The sequence below is a fragment of the Mirounga angustirostris genome, unplaced genomic scaffold, assembly GCF_029215605.1.
Source record: "Mirounga angustirostris isolate CCGP_5_RB_7025 unplaced genomic scaffold, mMirAng1.0.hap1 SCAF_4, whole genome shotgun sequence".
NCBI classification, from domain to species: Eukaryota; Metazoa; Chordata; class Mammalia; order Carnivora; family Phocidae; genus Mirounga; species Mirounga angustirostris.
The window spans coordinates 16,905,532-16,921,638 of NW_026991712.1; the positions used below are offsets into that span (position 1 = coordinate 16,905,532).

Genomic DNA, 16,107 nt, shown 5'->3' on the forward strand with positions numbered 1-16,107 from the left:
TGTGTGTGTGTGTGTGTGGTGAGAATATTTAGGATCTCTAAGATTATAAAATAGAGAACCTTTAAGATTCTCTTAGCAACTTTCAAATATAGAATATAGCACTGTTAACTACAGTCACCATGCTGTGCATTAGGTCTCCAAAACTTATTCAGCTTATATCTGGACATTTGTACCCTTTGATTAACAGCACCCCATCTTACCCCATACCTCTGGCAACCAGCATTCTAGTCTCTGTTTCTATGAGTTCAGCTTTTTTAGATTCCACATAGAAGTGAGATCAAACAGTATTTGTCTTTCTCTGCCTGACTTATTTCACTTCGTGTAATGCCCTCAAGTTTCACCCATGTTGTCACCAATGACAGGATCTCCTTTTTCATGTCTGAATAATATTCCACCATATGTCTATATACACCACAGGGGACACACACACACACACACACACCTACACACATTTTCTTTATCCATTCATCTGCTAATGGACATTGAGGTTGCTTCCATGCCTTGGCTACTGTGAACAATGCTACAGTGAGGTCCCAGACTTTGGCTAAAACCCAATGCAGAGGACGAGTAGCACTGAGTATCTTGACATTCGAAGTCCAACAGGTGGAGCCAGCCACCTCACTGCAGGGCTTTTGGAAAGGCCAGAATCAACCCTCCTGAATTAATATAAAGGAAGGAGTAAGAGAGAGGAGTTCAGCCAGGAGGGGAGGGCAGTGTTCATGGAAAGAGCCTATCCCCTCCCTTAAGTCACAGCCAGGACTCCAGGAGAATCATTCATAAAGCCCAGGGGTTCCAGCCATATGGAATACTGGCATTTCATTCCCCCATGGTTGGCTGCTTGGGCAACGAGCTTGCAAATGTTGCCTGGCGCTAAGGAAAAGAGCCCTGGAGAAGACAGGCCTGGGAGACAGAGGGGCAGAGAGGCGGCCTGCGCTGTACCCAGGGGCATGCAAGCGTGTGCGAGGTTTCCTCTGGTGGGCTGGACGCTAAGAAGGTAATGAGGCTTGAGCTCTTTCATGCATCTCATTGCAGTGGGGGCCTCAGGTAAGTAGACCCAGCAGCCACTGATGGGCGTGAGGACTGAAGCAAGGTCATGGGGAAGAGGTTTCACTGGAACCAGATCTCCAAGCAGGGAAGTGTGTGGGGAGAGACTCCCAAAGGGGACTTGGAAGGACTTGCTCCCACAGCCCACAGGAAAGCCAGCTTTAGAACCTGCCCCCAAGGGAACTGACCACAAACCGGTTAGCTAGAGAAGCAGCCACAACCCACGGGGAGAGGATGGATACCTCCTCTTGGACTCAGGAAGAGCCTCTGCCTCCTCCCCGTTCCCGCCCTCCCACTGCCACCCCACCACCACCTAAGCTCCAGGAAGAGGGTTGGCCGCAAGGAAACCAGGCGGCTCCCTGGGCAAGAGCCACCACCTCCCCTTGCCCTGTGGGGGGGGGGGGGGGCAGAGAGGAGAGCTCAGATCTGAGAGACGCTATAAAATTAACCAGGCTGAGGCTCCCATACTGGAATGAGACTGCTAATAACCAGCAGGAGTTGGAAAGCTGCAGGACTTGGCCTGAAGGTCACCAACGGAGCCGTTCCCATGAAGCCTCGGAAGGAGCCATATAATATCGTTGGGAGCCACTACCGAAAAAGAAAAATCTTTTCATGGTGATACTGCGAACTGAGACTTCCCATTCAGCCAGTTCCAACTGACTCAACATTATTTACCTATTGTGCGCCTGGTACTAGGTCTAGTAAGTGAAAAAAGACAACTGGAGTCATATTTCAGGAACCCACATATTTAAGGGGGAGACTCACATATATGAACTGACAGTTTTAATATTCTACAATCAGGTATACATGAGGTTCAGCAGAGACACAATAATACTTATATCAAATAGAGTTTTCTATGTTTCATTTTCCTCACCTATAAGATGGGAATGACAATAGCACCTACCTCCTAGGATGACTGGTTGGATTAAATCAGCTATTTTATGTAGAACAGTGCTTGGCACAGTAAACTGAACACTTGTTAGTGTTTAATACTGCAGTTATTATTGTTATCTTATGTTAAATAGCAAGGCACTGTTCCAAGCAAGCTAAATGCTTGCTTATCTCAACAATTCTATGAAATAGGTACTATTTATTATTCCCATTTTACAGAGGAGAGAACTGAGAGGCACAGGAAGGATAAGCAGCTTGCCCAACTACACACACAGTAGAACTGGGATTCAAACCGAGGTTGTCTAAATCCAGAGCCTGCACTCACAGCTCAGGGGTCTCGAATGCCCAAGTTTGCTGGGTACTTCCGGGAACGCAAAGGCTAAAATGGTTTTTTCCAAAACAGCGACCAATAAAATGTAGTCCTAAAATAACTTGCAACAAAGAGGTCTGGCTCTGCCTGAACTTTCTAAAAAACGTTCACATGAATTCTTCAATCCTATTTCAAATTAGAAAAGGCAAAAATTCATTTGGGGGGTCCGGGGTATGCAGATACAAGCTCCCCAGCTGGTATGACTGGGGCCCCCACCCTGGCATGTTGATCCTTCAAGCCTGCATCTGGCTCTTCTTGCAAGAATCCTGCCCCTCAGCCAGGTGCCTTGTTTGATTTGGATGCCATGCCCTCTAAAGGGGAATTTCAGGTCCTCAAAGTACGGCCTCGGCAAGCAATGCTTGCTCTTGGTGTTTATATAACCATCCCAGCTCCAAAACAAGGGATGCTGGTACTCTGTAATTACAGGCTTTGCAGGCCTGTCACTGAGGAGAGAAAATAAGGATAATAGCTCCATCTGCCTGTGGAATCCAAGCTCTCTCTAAGAGGCCCAAGAAAGCTCCCGGAAAAGGATGCAGGAGGCCAGATCCCCTAGCACCACCATTCAAAACATCCATTTTTATTAAATAAACAGAATTTGGCTGCTTCTAAACTGAGCATGACTGTGGCCTTGCAAATGACATCATCACATCTGGGTAGCATTTTGATAAATTGAGAGCTCCTTTAAGTTCCCAACCACATAAACACCCCCCCCCCCCAACACGTTCTTTAATCAAGAACAGCAAGAGTTCAACTTGGGAAGCATAAAAAAGACACACTCATTAATCCATATCATGTATCAGGATTCCAGATATCAAAATCTTGCTTCTCTTTTACAAACCACTAAACTGTGAGCTGGTGTCCAGTATTCCCATGTGGAGTTGGCGGTCCCAGCTTTTAATTCTACTGCATTTCACCAATTCCAAGATGAACATCCTTTTCATTCTTAATATCTTTGAATTCAAGCTGCATCTTATAACCACTGGCATCTTAGATTCAATGAAGCACAGACTCATGACTGAAACTCATGTACCCCATCAATTCTACTCTTCAATCCCTCCCTGATGGTTCCCCTCCTTCTCCACTGCCTCTCCCAACTAGAGCTGTCAACATTGCTTGCCTGGAAGTCTGCAGAAGGTATTTAACATGCCCACCCCATCTCCAGCTTGAACCCCTCCAACACATCCATCTTACTGCTTCTAGAATGCATATCTAATCATATCTAATTGTTGGATCTGGGGGATAGGTAAATGAAGATTCTTTTCACTATTTTTTTTTTTTTCTATTTTTGGCAGGTATTGTGGTCTCAGGCTGCTATAACAAAATCCCCTGGACTGGGACCTTAAACAATAGAAATGCATTCTTCCATAGTTCTGGTGGCCGGGAAGTCCAAGATCAAGGTCTGGCGGTGTCCGGTTTCTGGTGAGAGCTCTCTTCCGGACTTGCAGAGAGCCTCCTTCTCCTTCTGGCCTCACACAGCAGACACCTAATCTCACATCTGAACTTCCTCCCATCTCCAAACAGTCACCTTGGAGGTTAATAACGGCTTCAACATGAATTTCAGGGGGACGCAATTCAATCTACAGCAGTAGGTTTGAAAATATACATAATAGGGGCACCTTAGTGGCTCAGTCAGTTGAGCATCTGAGTCTTAATCTCAGGGTCATGAGTTCAAGCCCCATGTTGGGCTCCATGCTGGGCATGGAGCCTACTTTAAAAAAAAAAAAGGAAAATATATATAATAAAATATGTAACACACCAGTGAGGATGCCCCAGACTATTTTTTTTTTTTTTAAGATTTTATTTCTTTATTTGAGACAGAGAGAATGAGAGACAGGGAGCATGAGAGGGAGGAGGGTCAGAGGGAGAAGCAGACTCCCTGCCGAGCAGGGAGCCCGATGCGGGACTCGATCCCGGGACTCCAGGATCATGACCTGAGCCGAAGGCAGTCGCTTAACCAACTGAGCCACCCAGGCGCCCGATGCCCCAGACTATTAACAAAGGTTACCTCTCCATTGCGGGGGCCGGGGGGTAGGCTGATTTGGATGGACACAGAAGAGAGCCATGAAAGGGGACTTTCACTCTTCAACTGTTAAATGACTCTGGGTTGTATGCAAGTTTGGCAAGAGTTGCTTTTGTCGTTTTTATAATAATTTTTCCAATCACTTCAAGGCATCTCTTGATACTGGTCTAACACTGAAGCAGACTGAACCACAACATATAACTAAGTCTGTAGTCATTTTGCTCTAAAAAATAGTCTAGATCTCAGGCACCTGTTTTTCACAATACTCTCTGGGGACACATTTTTTTAAAGATTTATTTACTTATTGAGAGGTGGGGGGCAGAGGGAGAGAATATCCGAGCAGACACCCGCTGAGCGTGGAGTCCAACACAGGGCTCGATCCCACAACCCATGAGATCAGCACCTGAGCCAAAACCAAAGTCGGGTGCTTAACTGACTGCGCCACCCAGGCACCTCTGTGGGGGCACATTTTAAAAAGAAAACAGATTCACAGTCCTCAGCCAGGCTTACTGAATGAGAATCTCCAAGGACAGAATCCCCAGATCTCTAAAATCTTAAAACATCCCTGAGAATGCTGATGTCGTCAGTCCAAGGACAGAAGTTTTGGGACCCCTGTTTTAGGGAAAAATACGAAAAAGTTTAGGTCAATTCATTCATGATACTGTGATGTCAGCCTGTTTTGGGGTCTTATATTTACAGTAAATGATAGACTAACTTTAACAGATCATTTGCTTTGAGAACTTGCTGCATCACACTGAGGAGTGAATTAGACATTAGAAACTATAAAAATATGAGGAAAACCCAAAGAAGTTGGGTCAAACGCTCTGCTAGAGAGAACTCACAAAAGAGAAGGCACAGGTAAGTGAGGGAACCACTCCAAACTTCCTGCTTTATCGTAAGTTCCAGATAAGGGGCAAACCGCTCAACCGACACTGGCCTGGATATTTTCCATTTGCTGCTCGAGATCTGCTCTCCACCCTTCTCCATCCTCTTTGTCGCCCGAGAGGATGACCCATGTGAACTGCATCATGGGTCCCCTGCCTGTAGCTCTGGTTCGATGAGGCCAGTGGAAGAAAGAGAGAGTTCTGGGTGGTGAGACAGGGTGAAGGGAGAGCCCTTATGCCCACTGACACCTTCCTGCCAGGCCATGGCGGCTGTCAGTGGACCCTCTCCTGTAGCTTTCTCCCTGGGTCTGGTCACGCCCTCCCTCCCTTCACTCCTTTAGGGCGTAGGGGCTGTAAAGTTTTCCTATTGCTGCTGTAACTACCTACCACCGATCTAGTGGCTTAAAGCAAAACATTTATTATATTATAGTTTTGTAAGTCAGGAGTTTAAAATGGGTTGGCAGGGCTGCGTTCCTTCCAGAGGCCTTGGAGAGAATCCATTTCTTTGCCTTTTCCAGTGTCTAGGGGCTACCCACATTCCTTGGATCTTGGCCCCACACAGCTCCCATCATCCAATGGTCTCTGACCATCCGGCCTCCCTCTTGTAAGGACTGCTTGGTCCCAGCCACCACGGTCTTTGGTCCAGACCACCTCAACAGAATTTTTATCCTGTCTAGTCCATAGCAGCAAATCAGATCACATCACTCATCTATTTAGGACCCTTTGGTGGGTTTCCATTACACTTCAAATAAAACCCAGTTTCTTACGAAGAGCAGATAAGACCCTCCATGGTCTGCCCCTGCCTATCCTTCTGGTCCCACCTCATCCCCCCTTCCTTGTTATGCTCCAGCCATACCCCTCCTCTTTGAGCCCCTCCAACTTGTCAAGCTCTTTCCCACCTCAAAGCCTTTGTCTGTATTGTTCCCCTTGCTAGGCTCTTCTTATCATCAGGTCTTAAATGCCACCTACTCAAGGAAGCCCTCCTTTCCTACCCCAAGCAAAGTAGGATCTGACCTCCCCTTTCCTGTCCCAATCCCATTATTCTATATTTCAGCCCTCTGATTATTTCCTTGGGGGCACTTTATTACAATTTGTAATTATTCCATTACATTCTTTGGGTTTTAAAGTATTTCCTACTAGATTGCAAATTCCACGAGCACAAGGCTTATGTCTAGTCTAATATTGTCTCCCTACGGAGTCTGACAAAGCAGGCCCTTAGTGTAATATTTGTTATATGTGCATACGGCCATTTCTTAGACTCTAGGAGGCTGTGTAATCAGGCCATGACTGTAGACTTTACTGCAGGGTGGGCCAGTTCCCTTCACTTGTTTACCAACCCTCTACCCTGATCCGCTGTCCGATCACTGTACCTCCAGTCCCACTAGAGCACCAATATGTACTACATGCACTGAGTAGAAATCCTCACCACCACTATTCATTTCGACTCACTAGCTACTTAGGAACACTAAGCACTGTGCGTCTTACATGGCAGAGATGAGTAGCATCACCTACTTAATACTGAAGAACAGCACTAGGATACTTATACATGCAAATAACAGCAGGAATTCACTGTGATCCTTGTTATAGGCCAGGAACTGTGATAAGTCTGTTACACGCATCATCCCATTAATCTTCACAACAGCCCCACAATGCTGTGGGTCACCAACAAAGAACACAGGTTCTAGAATCATACTGATTTGGGTTCAAATGCCAGTTCTGCTACTCTTGTGAGGTTCCTTAACATCTCTGTGCTTCCGTTTCTTCACGGGTGAAATGGGGGGACCAGTTGTTACCGAATCTTAGCGTCATCAAGAGGAGTAAATGGGATGGTTCTGTGAGGTGCTTCGCTCGGTGTGTGGCACACAGAAAGCGTTCCATAAATGCCAGATGCTTCTTCTTAACTTGCTCGTCTGCGGGACACTTTATGGCCTGCAGCATCCAACTCTGCATCGAACACAGAGGGAGAACGAATGATCCGGGCTGATCCCCTGCCCTTTGGGAGCACAGAATCAAAGACAGCTGTGAGCACATACTCAGAATCCAGGAGAAGGCAGTGAATGTGTTCCTCCAAGTGGCTGCATTCATTTTATGGTGTAAAGCACAGTAACCCCATGTTCTCATTTCCTCTTTCACCAAAATAGCTATCTCTGCTCCCTGAAGAGGCCCTGGATTATTATAGTCCCTTGAATGCCCTGAAATTCTCAGGAGAGTAGGAATGTTTTTTCAAAGCAGGCACAGCTTGGAGCTAGAAGACAAAAGGTTAAATTCTCTTAAGCTACGACAGTGTAACTCATTTCCTGTTTTTCTCAACTGTCTAGACACAGATCTCATAAGCATTAGCCATGAATCCCACCATCACGTTAAAAATAGAAGGTTTAAATATGAAATGCTGTGGTGGGGGAAAGATTGTAGGTTTCTACCTTCATCCACAAAATGACTACTTTGAAACAGGACTTTTTGTCTTTGGCATCAGCTTTCCCCTAAATCCCGTGACGCTGTATTTCAACGGCAGGAGTAGAGAACACTGCCTTTTCTACAGAATATATCTGCCCCTCAGTAAAGTGAACGCAATTTTCCCTCTAGGTTTGAAAAGCCATTTGAAGACGAACTTACAGCAGCTTCTCTTAACAAGGAATGTGGTCACATGTCAAAGTTTCCAGGTTATTGCAGAGACCAACATTTCGTCCCAAATCAATTTGTGCAACAGAAAAGCCATACAGGTTAGACATGCTTACTTTTTCTTATTATTATTATCTTCCCCTTCCATAAAGTTGTCTGACAAATGTTCTCTTCTGAAAATATATTTTTTCTGGAAAATGCATTTTTTTTTAAACTCCTGTAATAATTCCTGGGCAGTGTTACACAAGTGTGGGGGATCTACCATGACAAGTCTCCCAAATTTATTGGACCACAGAGCCCTTTTATCATAAGCCTTTTAACACCTCCCCAAACAATATTCCATGGAATAGCAGTTTAGGAAACATGCACTGGATACCTCTATGATTCTTTATTTCTGGCTTCAGAATTACATAAGGTTAGACCTCTTCCCTAACAATCTCAGCTATCTGAATTATAACATTGGAAGTAAACTAGTACTATTGACTCTGCAATGTTGTGATGGACCTGTTGTTCTCTTTATTATTGGGAGATAGAAGCCTGTCTTAGAGACACACATGCATTTACTTTAGAAAGACTGTATCCATCGTGGCTTTTAACAATGGAACAGACACATACTGAAATAAATGTAGATGTGTATGTGTTGGTATATGTACAAATATTTCCTTGTTCTGTCCACTAAAAGGACCAAGAAGCAATGAGCACACCCACTACCAAGATCTTGGTTTCAAAACCGATATTCTGATAAAAGGAACTAATGCTTTTCCAAAAAAAAGTTTGATCGCAGGGTTGGGGCAAGGAAAATACAAGATGAGCCGAGGGGAAAAAGGAAAGTGCCAAAAAGTAAGAAGTACTCACGAATGATGGAGCATGTTGAAAGGATACAGGATACAACCTAATTAAGCTCCTAATAGGCAAAGTGGGGACAATTTGAGCAACAAAATAAATAATGATAGTATGAGATTATAACCATAAATTAAAATAAATATGCATAAGCCCCTCCTAATATAAATATATAAATGAGTGAGAAGGAACAACTCTTCCTGACAGAGAAATTACAATTAATAAATGGAGAAGGCGCAGAGGACATAGAAAATCCCCAATGAGCAAACATCACGGTAGTATCTTCCTATCCCCCCACGCCCAACAGCTAATAGTTCCAATCATATTCGTCCACTGAAATTAAGATAAACTAATTCCAAAGTATCCTTGAATGAGGAAATAAGTTACAAAAGCACAAAGGTAGCAGCGAAGAGAGAGGCAGGCAGATGGGAAGAAGGAAAACATTCTGGCTAATTAATGGTTAAGAATATGCATGTACCCTACCCTCAGCTCTGCAATTTTCTTTTTTTTTTTTTTTTTTTTTTAAAGATTTTATTTATTTATTTGAGACAGAGAGAATGAGAGAGACAGAGAGCACATGAGAGGGGGGAGGGTCAGAGGGAGGAGCAGACTCCCTGCAGAGCAGGGAGCCCGATGCGGGACTCGATCCCGGGACTCCAGGATCATGACCTGAGCTGAAGGCAGTCGCCCAACCAACTGAGCCACCCAGGCGCCCCAGCTCTGCAATTTTCTAACAGTGACCTGGGCAACTTATTCTTTCTCTTTCTTCTCAACTGAAAAAAAAAAAAAATGAGTTTTAATTAGTGTAGTGGGATGAAGAGTGTACCCCCCAAATTCACGTCCCCTCACAAGTTCAGAATGTGACCTTTTTGGGAAATAGGGTCTTTGCAGATGCACATAAATTATGATAAGGTCATACTGGCTTAGGGAGGGCCCTAACTCCAATGACTGGTGTCCTAATAAGAAGAGAGGACCCACAGAGAAACAGAGAGAAGGCTGTGTGACAAGAGAGAAAGAGATCTTAGTGATCCCACTGCAAGCCAAGGGACAAACACCAAGGATCACCAGAAACCACCAACTGCTAGGAAGAGGCAAGGAAGGATTTTTCCCTCGCGCCTTCAGAGGAAAGATGGCCCTGCTGACACCTTGATTTCAGACATCAAGCTTCCAGAACTGCGAGAGAATAACTTTCTGTTGTTATAAGCCATCGAGTTTATGATCATTTGTTTTGGAAGCCCTAGGAAACTCACAGAGTAAGCAATACAGAAGGCGCTGTATATAAAGGGGCTAGCAGAGGGCCATTAATCATCTTTGAGCCACATCACAGCTCTGCTTTAGTCAGGAGGAAGGAGGAGGAAGGTCAGGCTTGATTACACTTTGGATATTTTAGCACTAGTTGGCACACTCCCTGCCTTTTCCCTACCCACAACTACTCTGAGTCACTGCCCAGCTACCAGGAACTCTCAAATTCTGGAAAGCAGCCTCCACCGCTATCCATTTCAGGAGTGGGAGTGGGATTAAGACCCCTATCAAACAATAACACTACAGAGCAGTACATACAGATTTGAATTGATCCTTCCATCTCATCAGCTAAAAAATGTTCTCTGGACATGAAGTCACTGTTATGGAATTGTGCTCCCCAAAAAGATAGGTTGAAGCCCTAATCTCTCCAGTACCTCGAATGTGACCTTATGTAGAATTAGGGTCATTGCAGATATGATTAATTAATTTAAGATGGGATCCCAGTGGAGTAGGGTGGGTCCTTAACCCAATGACTGGTGTCCTTATACAAAGAAGAGGCAGAAACCCACAGGGAGAGGACAAGGATGTGACTGTGGAGACAGAGATCAGAGTGATACATCTACAAGCCAAGGAATGTAACCATCAGAAGCTAGAAAATGCAAGAAAGGATTCTCTCCCACCAGTTTCAGAGGGAGCATGGCCTGATGATACCTTGATTTCAGAATTCTCGCTTCCAGAACTGTGAGAATACATTTTTGTTGTTTTTATTTTTAAGATGTATTTATTTATTTTAGAGAGAGAGAAAGAGAGAGTGTGTGAGCGGGGGGCAGGGAGGCTGAGGGAGAGAGAGAGAGAGAAAGAGAGAATCTCAAGCAGACTCCCTCCTGAGCACAGAGCCTGATGCAGGTCTCAACGCAGGGCTTGATCCCAGGACTCTGAGATCATGACCTGAGCTGAAATCAAGAGTCAGTCGCTTAACCAACTGAGGCACCCAGGCGCCCCTGTTGTTTTGAGCCAGTTTGTGGTGCTTTGTTTTGCAGGCCTGGGAAACATATATAATTGCTTTAACAAGGCTACGTTTTGACAGGTGGTGTCCCTGCTCTCCAAAAGTTCACATTATGAAATAAGTGGATACCGTCAGCCTAGGTACCCTTGTAAGTGTCTGTGGTGGTTATTCTTTATTTACACATACCCTTCTCCATTTTCTACCCTTCTCTGCGGCCTGCAGGGCTGATTCCTAAGGACTGCAGTATCCAGGCTCCCTTGTCCTTAGCTTCTGGTTGGGTTTGGCCAATGAGAGACAACAACTGGGAATTTGAGGGTAGAAAATATAAGGTTGGAGACTTCTTGCTCTCTCCCTGCCTCGGTGTTTTGGCAACGTCTTCATCTCTCTACCACTACAGCTCCCGTTGGGCACCGCTACCCATTCTCACCCAACATCTTCAGCTCTCTCTGAGCTCCATGACACATTGTCCTCCTTTTTCTCCTTCAGCCCTTGTGGTGAAAGAGCTTCCCTCTGCCACCAGTCCCTGAGAGCCTCAACATCCCTATTGGTTCTCTCTATCCCTGCCTACTATGGAATGCATGTTTGTATCCCCCGAAAATTCCTATGTTGAAGCTCTAACCCACAATGTGGTGGAATTTGGAGGTAGGGTACTTGGGAGGTAAATAGGTATAGATGAGGTCATGAGGGTGGAGTCCCCATGATGGGATGAGTGCCCTTTAAGAAGAAGAGAGACCAGAGCTATCTTTCTCCATGTGAGGACAAAGAGAGAAGGCAGTCATCTACAAGCCAGGAAGAAAGCCCTCATCAAGAACCAGTTGGCCAACACCTTGATCTTGCATTTTCCAGCCTCCAGAACTGTGAGAAATAAATGTCTATTGTTTAAGCCACCCAGTCTATGGTATTTTTTTTTTTATAGCCTCTCAACCTAAAACACTGTCCCACCTGGGTATATAATCCCTTCATTAAGTTCTCTTCAAAATCCCAGGTAAATATGCCTTAGATTTCCTTCCAAGACCCTGACTAGCACAGTGGCCATGTTACAAAACCAAAGGCATATAAACCTGACCAAGGCTAAACTCTATAAGGGTGACTCAAAATTGCAGTTGTCCCTCCTGGACACTGGATTCTTAACTACAATAATTAATTAGTTTATGAACTGAAAGGGTCCATTCAAGTCCATCCAACCCAATAAACTACCTTTGACAATAACTGAAGAAGTGCCTTAACTCTAGGTTCTAGGAAGACCACAAAATAATACACTAAAAATTATTGAACCCAACATTCTACAAAACACATGCCCAATTCTCCTCACAATTGTCAAGGTCATAAAAAACAAAGAAAGATTAAGAAACTGTCAGAGACCAGAGGAGACTAGAGACATGACAACTGAATGCACTGTGGTATCCTAAATTGAACTGTAGAACAGAAAAAGGACATTCGTGGAGAAAAACTGGTGAAATCCAAAAAAGGACTAGAACTTAGTTAATTGTAATGCACCAATGTTGGTTTCTTGGTTTTGACAAAAGTACCACGATAATATCAGATGTTAACATCAGGATAAATTGAAAGTGGGTAAGGGTTATATGTGAACCCTACAATTTTTCTGTAAACCCAACATATTACAAAAGTAAAAACTTTATTTCAAAAAATGGTTAGCCCTATATTATGGAGTAAGAACTATATGCAGGTCAAGGGACAGTTCATTTAAGCATAAATAATTTGTTTACAACAAGAAATATTACAAACTGGGTTCCTTATATAAATTTGATATGCCTCTCCAAGGATATTAAAAACCCTTCCAACAGAGCTGGGAGAAGTTGTGCTGAGAGAACAGTCAATGCAAAAGATACTCCAGTCACACACGCATACCCACTCCATTAGGAAGAAATAAAACACCCAAACAAGAAACTACAAAACAAAGCATTACCTTAACTCCTACACAATTCCCATTGTTCAGCCCAAAAGAAGGTGCTATTGAATGTCTCAGTGGCTTGCAAAAGCAGTATCTCTTTTTACCCTACTTTCTGTGTTGTTTTTTTTTTAAAGATTTTATTTATTTATTTATCAGAGAGCGAGCGAGAGAGAAACAGCATGAGAGAGGAGAGGGTCAGAGGGAGAAGCAGGCTCCCCGCCGAGGCGGGAGCCCGATGTGGGGTTCGATACCAGGACCCTGGGATCACGACCTGAGCCAAAGGCAGTCGCTTAACCAACTGAGCCACCCAGGCGCCCTACTTTCTGTGTTTCTTGAATGGAGCACTTAGGTTACTGAAATGGCAAAACCTTTGATTTCAACCAAAGTGGAATGCCCCTGAGGAGGCGCTAAGAAACAGCCCTCCGGAGGGCAGCTTCAGATGCAACACGGACTCCTTCAGATATCTAGATATAACCCTCGGTCTTTAAGGCCTCCTTCCTTTCATGAGATGATGTGTCCATCTCATCAGGTATTAGCCCGTAGCAAAGAGCTGTGGACACAGAGGGTCTCTGGGGGTCATGGTAAGAATAAGCTCACATGGGCCCTGCACATCCCTTATGCCTCTCCAAACTCCTAGCAGAGTGAAGGTAGGCATACACATTTTTGTTAATGCTGCTAAAAGAAAATGAGAGTCCACACAGAAACACACAGAGCATGGACTTGTCTCTAATACACATCTGGATTCCCTTGGCCTGGTTAGTGGGACTATGGTAGGCACTCAGTAATCACTTGCATGGTGAATTAATTAGCTTGTCAATCAACAGATGCCCCTAGGTATTGATGACATTTTAAGAAAAGGTGTTACTAGGTCCCCATCCAATAGTCTCAAGGTTTTATTCACATTTTTGTATTTTTACTCTGACCTCTCTACCCCATTCAAAAGTTCATTATATGTCCCCAAATCTACCTTACAAAGAATGTCTATAACTTCATCATTTTTCCATCTATAAAAAATAATAATATTTGATGATCTTTGACAAGGTTGCCAATACCACTTAATGGGAAAAGAAAAGTCTCTTCATAAATGGTGTTGGTGTTGCTGCTGGATGTCTACAAGCAGAGGAATGAAGTTGGACCTTTATCTTATACCATATACAAAAAGTAACTCAAAAAGGAATAAAGACTTAAATATAAGACCTGAACTATAAAACTCCTAGAAGAAAACAAAGGGGAAAACCTTTATGGCATTGGACTTAGCAATGACTTCTTGGATACAACACTAAAAGCATAGGTCACAAAAGCAAAAATAGACAAATGGGACTACATCAAACTTAAAAATGTCTGTGCATCAAAAGGCACAATCAACAGAGTGAAATGCAACCCAGGGAATAGAAAATGTCTGCAAATCATTTATGTGATAAGGAGTTAATATCCAGAATATATAAAGAACTCTAACAATTCAACAATGAAAAAATCAAATAACCTGATTTTAAAATGAACAAAAGTCAGTGCTGAAAGCCTTCAGGGAGCAAAGAAAAAAAAAAGAAAAAGAAAGATAAATAAATAAATAAATAGATAGATAGATAAATAAATAAAATGGACAAAGGACTTGAATAGACATAACTCCAAAGATGATACACCAATGGCAACAAACATATGAAAAGATACTCAACATCACTAATCATCTGGGCAATGTAAGACAAAACCACAATGAGATATCACCTAATATCCATTAAGATGGCCAATATTAAAAAACAAAACAAAACAAAAAAAGCAGAAAATAACAAGTGTTGGTAAGAATGGGAAAAACTGGAACTCTAGTACAGTGTTGGTGGGACTGTAAAATGGCATAACCACTATGGAAAACGGTATGGAGGTTCCCGAAAAGTTAAAAATAGAAATATCATGCAACCCAGAAATCCTACTTCTGCATATATATATACAGAAGAACTAAAATCAGGGTCTCAAAGAGTTATTTGCAAATCCACATTCATAGCAGCACTATTCACAATAGCGAAGAAATCAAAGCAACCCAAATACTCATCAACAGATAAATGGATAATCAAAATGTGGTATATACATACAATGGACTATTATTCGGCCTTAAAAAAGGAAATCCTGTCAAGTGCTACACGATACGGATGAACCTCAAAGACATCATGCTACGTGAAATAAGCCAAGCACAAAAAGACAAATACTACACACTTGCACTTATATGCGGTATCTAAAGTAGTCAAACTCAAAAACAATTCGTAAAATGGTGACCACCAGAGGCCAGGGGTGGGAGGTAAGTATTATTCCTCAATGGGTAAAGCATTTCTGTTCTGCAAGATAAAAAGGTCTGCAGATCTGTTTCAAATCAATGTGAATATACCTAACATCATGGAATCATACACTTAAAACAGGTTAAGATAATAAATTTTGTGTTATATAGAACACATGCATATGTAATTTTTTAATTCATTGATACTTGGCAGGGGAAGAGGCATATTTCCTACCCTACTGCTTTGTTTGGAGGCCATTGCAGAATCTTTGTCTCCCAAGGTCTTTTCTCACCTCATCTCCCGACCTCATGGCCACCTCCTTGTTCCTGGTCCCTTGCTTCATGCGTTACCGCTCATTTATAGCCCTGAACCTGTCTCTTGTGTTCACTGATCCTCTGGGCTTCACCCACCTCTCCCTTTCTTCCTTGCCCACAAATCCTACAGAATTTGTTCTTTTTCTAAGTGCTCTGGGAAAGTCCTTAGAAGCTGCATATTAATAGCCAGTGATTAATTTATAAAGTCGAACCCTTAGCAATATTCTATACTCAAGATATTAATGCCAAGTTTAAAGAAATTGATAAAACATCTAATGCAAAAATTTTCATATCATAAAAGCTTTAAAAATTATTCCAAACATCAAGTAGCATTTAAACCTCATTACATTAACAAACAATCTTATGATACTATCCTGTACCACTGAGTATGTGATAAAACTTTCATACAGTATCTGGTGCAAATACAAATTGGTATGAACCTTGAGAAAAGCAATTTGGCGGGGTACCTGGGTAGCTCAGTCAGTTAAGTGTCTGCCTTCAGCTCAGGTCATGATCTCAGGGTCCTGGGATCGAGCCCCACTTCCAGCTCTCTGCTCATTAGGGAGGCTGCTTCTCCCTCTCCCTCTGCCCCTTGCCGCTGCTCGTGCTCTCTCTCTCTCTCTCTCTCAGATAAATAAATAAAATCTTAAAAAAAAAAAAAAGAAAAGCAATTTGGCAATATGTTTTGAAAACCATAAAAA

At 43.1% G+C, this 16,107-nt stretch overlaps 1 protein-coding gene and 1 long non-coding RNA gene across 6 annotated transcripts in view; one reads left to right on the plus strand and one right to left on the minus strand.

The window, feature by feature from the left end:
• Positions 1-1,320: 1,320 nt before the first annotated feature.
• NTAQ1 (N-terminal glutamine amidase 1) overlaps positions 1,321-16,107 on the minus strand; it is a 47,838-nt gene continuing 33,051 nt past the window's right edge. Inside the window, exon 6 of one of the 5 annotated variants that reach the window (XM_064587920.1) lies at positions 1,321-7,153. In XM_064587920.1, coding sequence (XP_064443990.1) covers positions 7,107-7,153 — 47 coding nt within the window. In that variant the 3' untranslated portion in view covers positions 1,321-7,106. Of the gene's footprint in view, positions 7,203-7,299; positions 7,455-9,231; positions 9,442-15,899; positions 16,052-16,107 lie in introns of those variants that run through there. The other 4 variants (XM_045895947.3, XM_045895948.3, XM_064587921.1 and 1 more) reach the window with 4 other exon arrangements.
• On the plus strand, positions 7,795-11,217 carry LOC135364068 (uncharacterized). The gene is made up of 2 exons (XR_010410525.1): positions 7,795-7,929; positions 11,139-11,217. It is a non-coding gene; the product is annotated as an uncharacterized LOC135364068 (long non-coding RNA).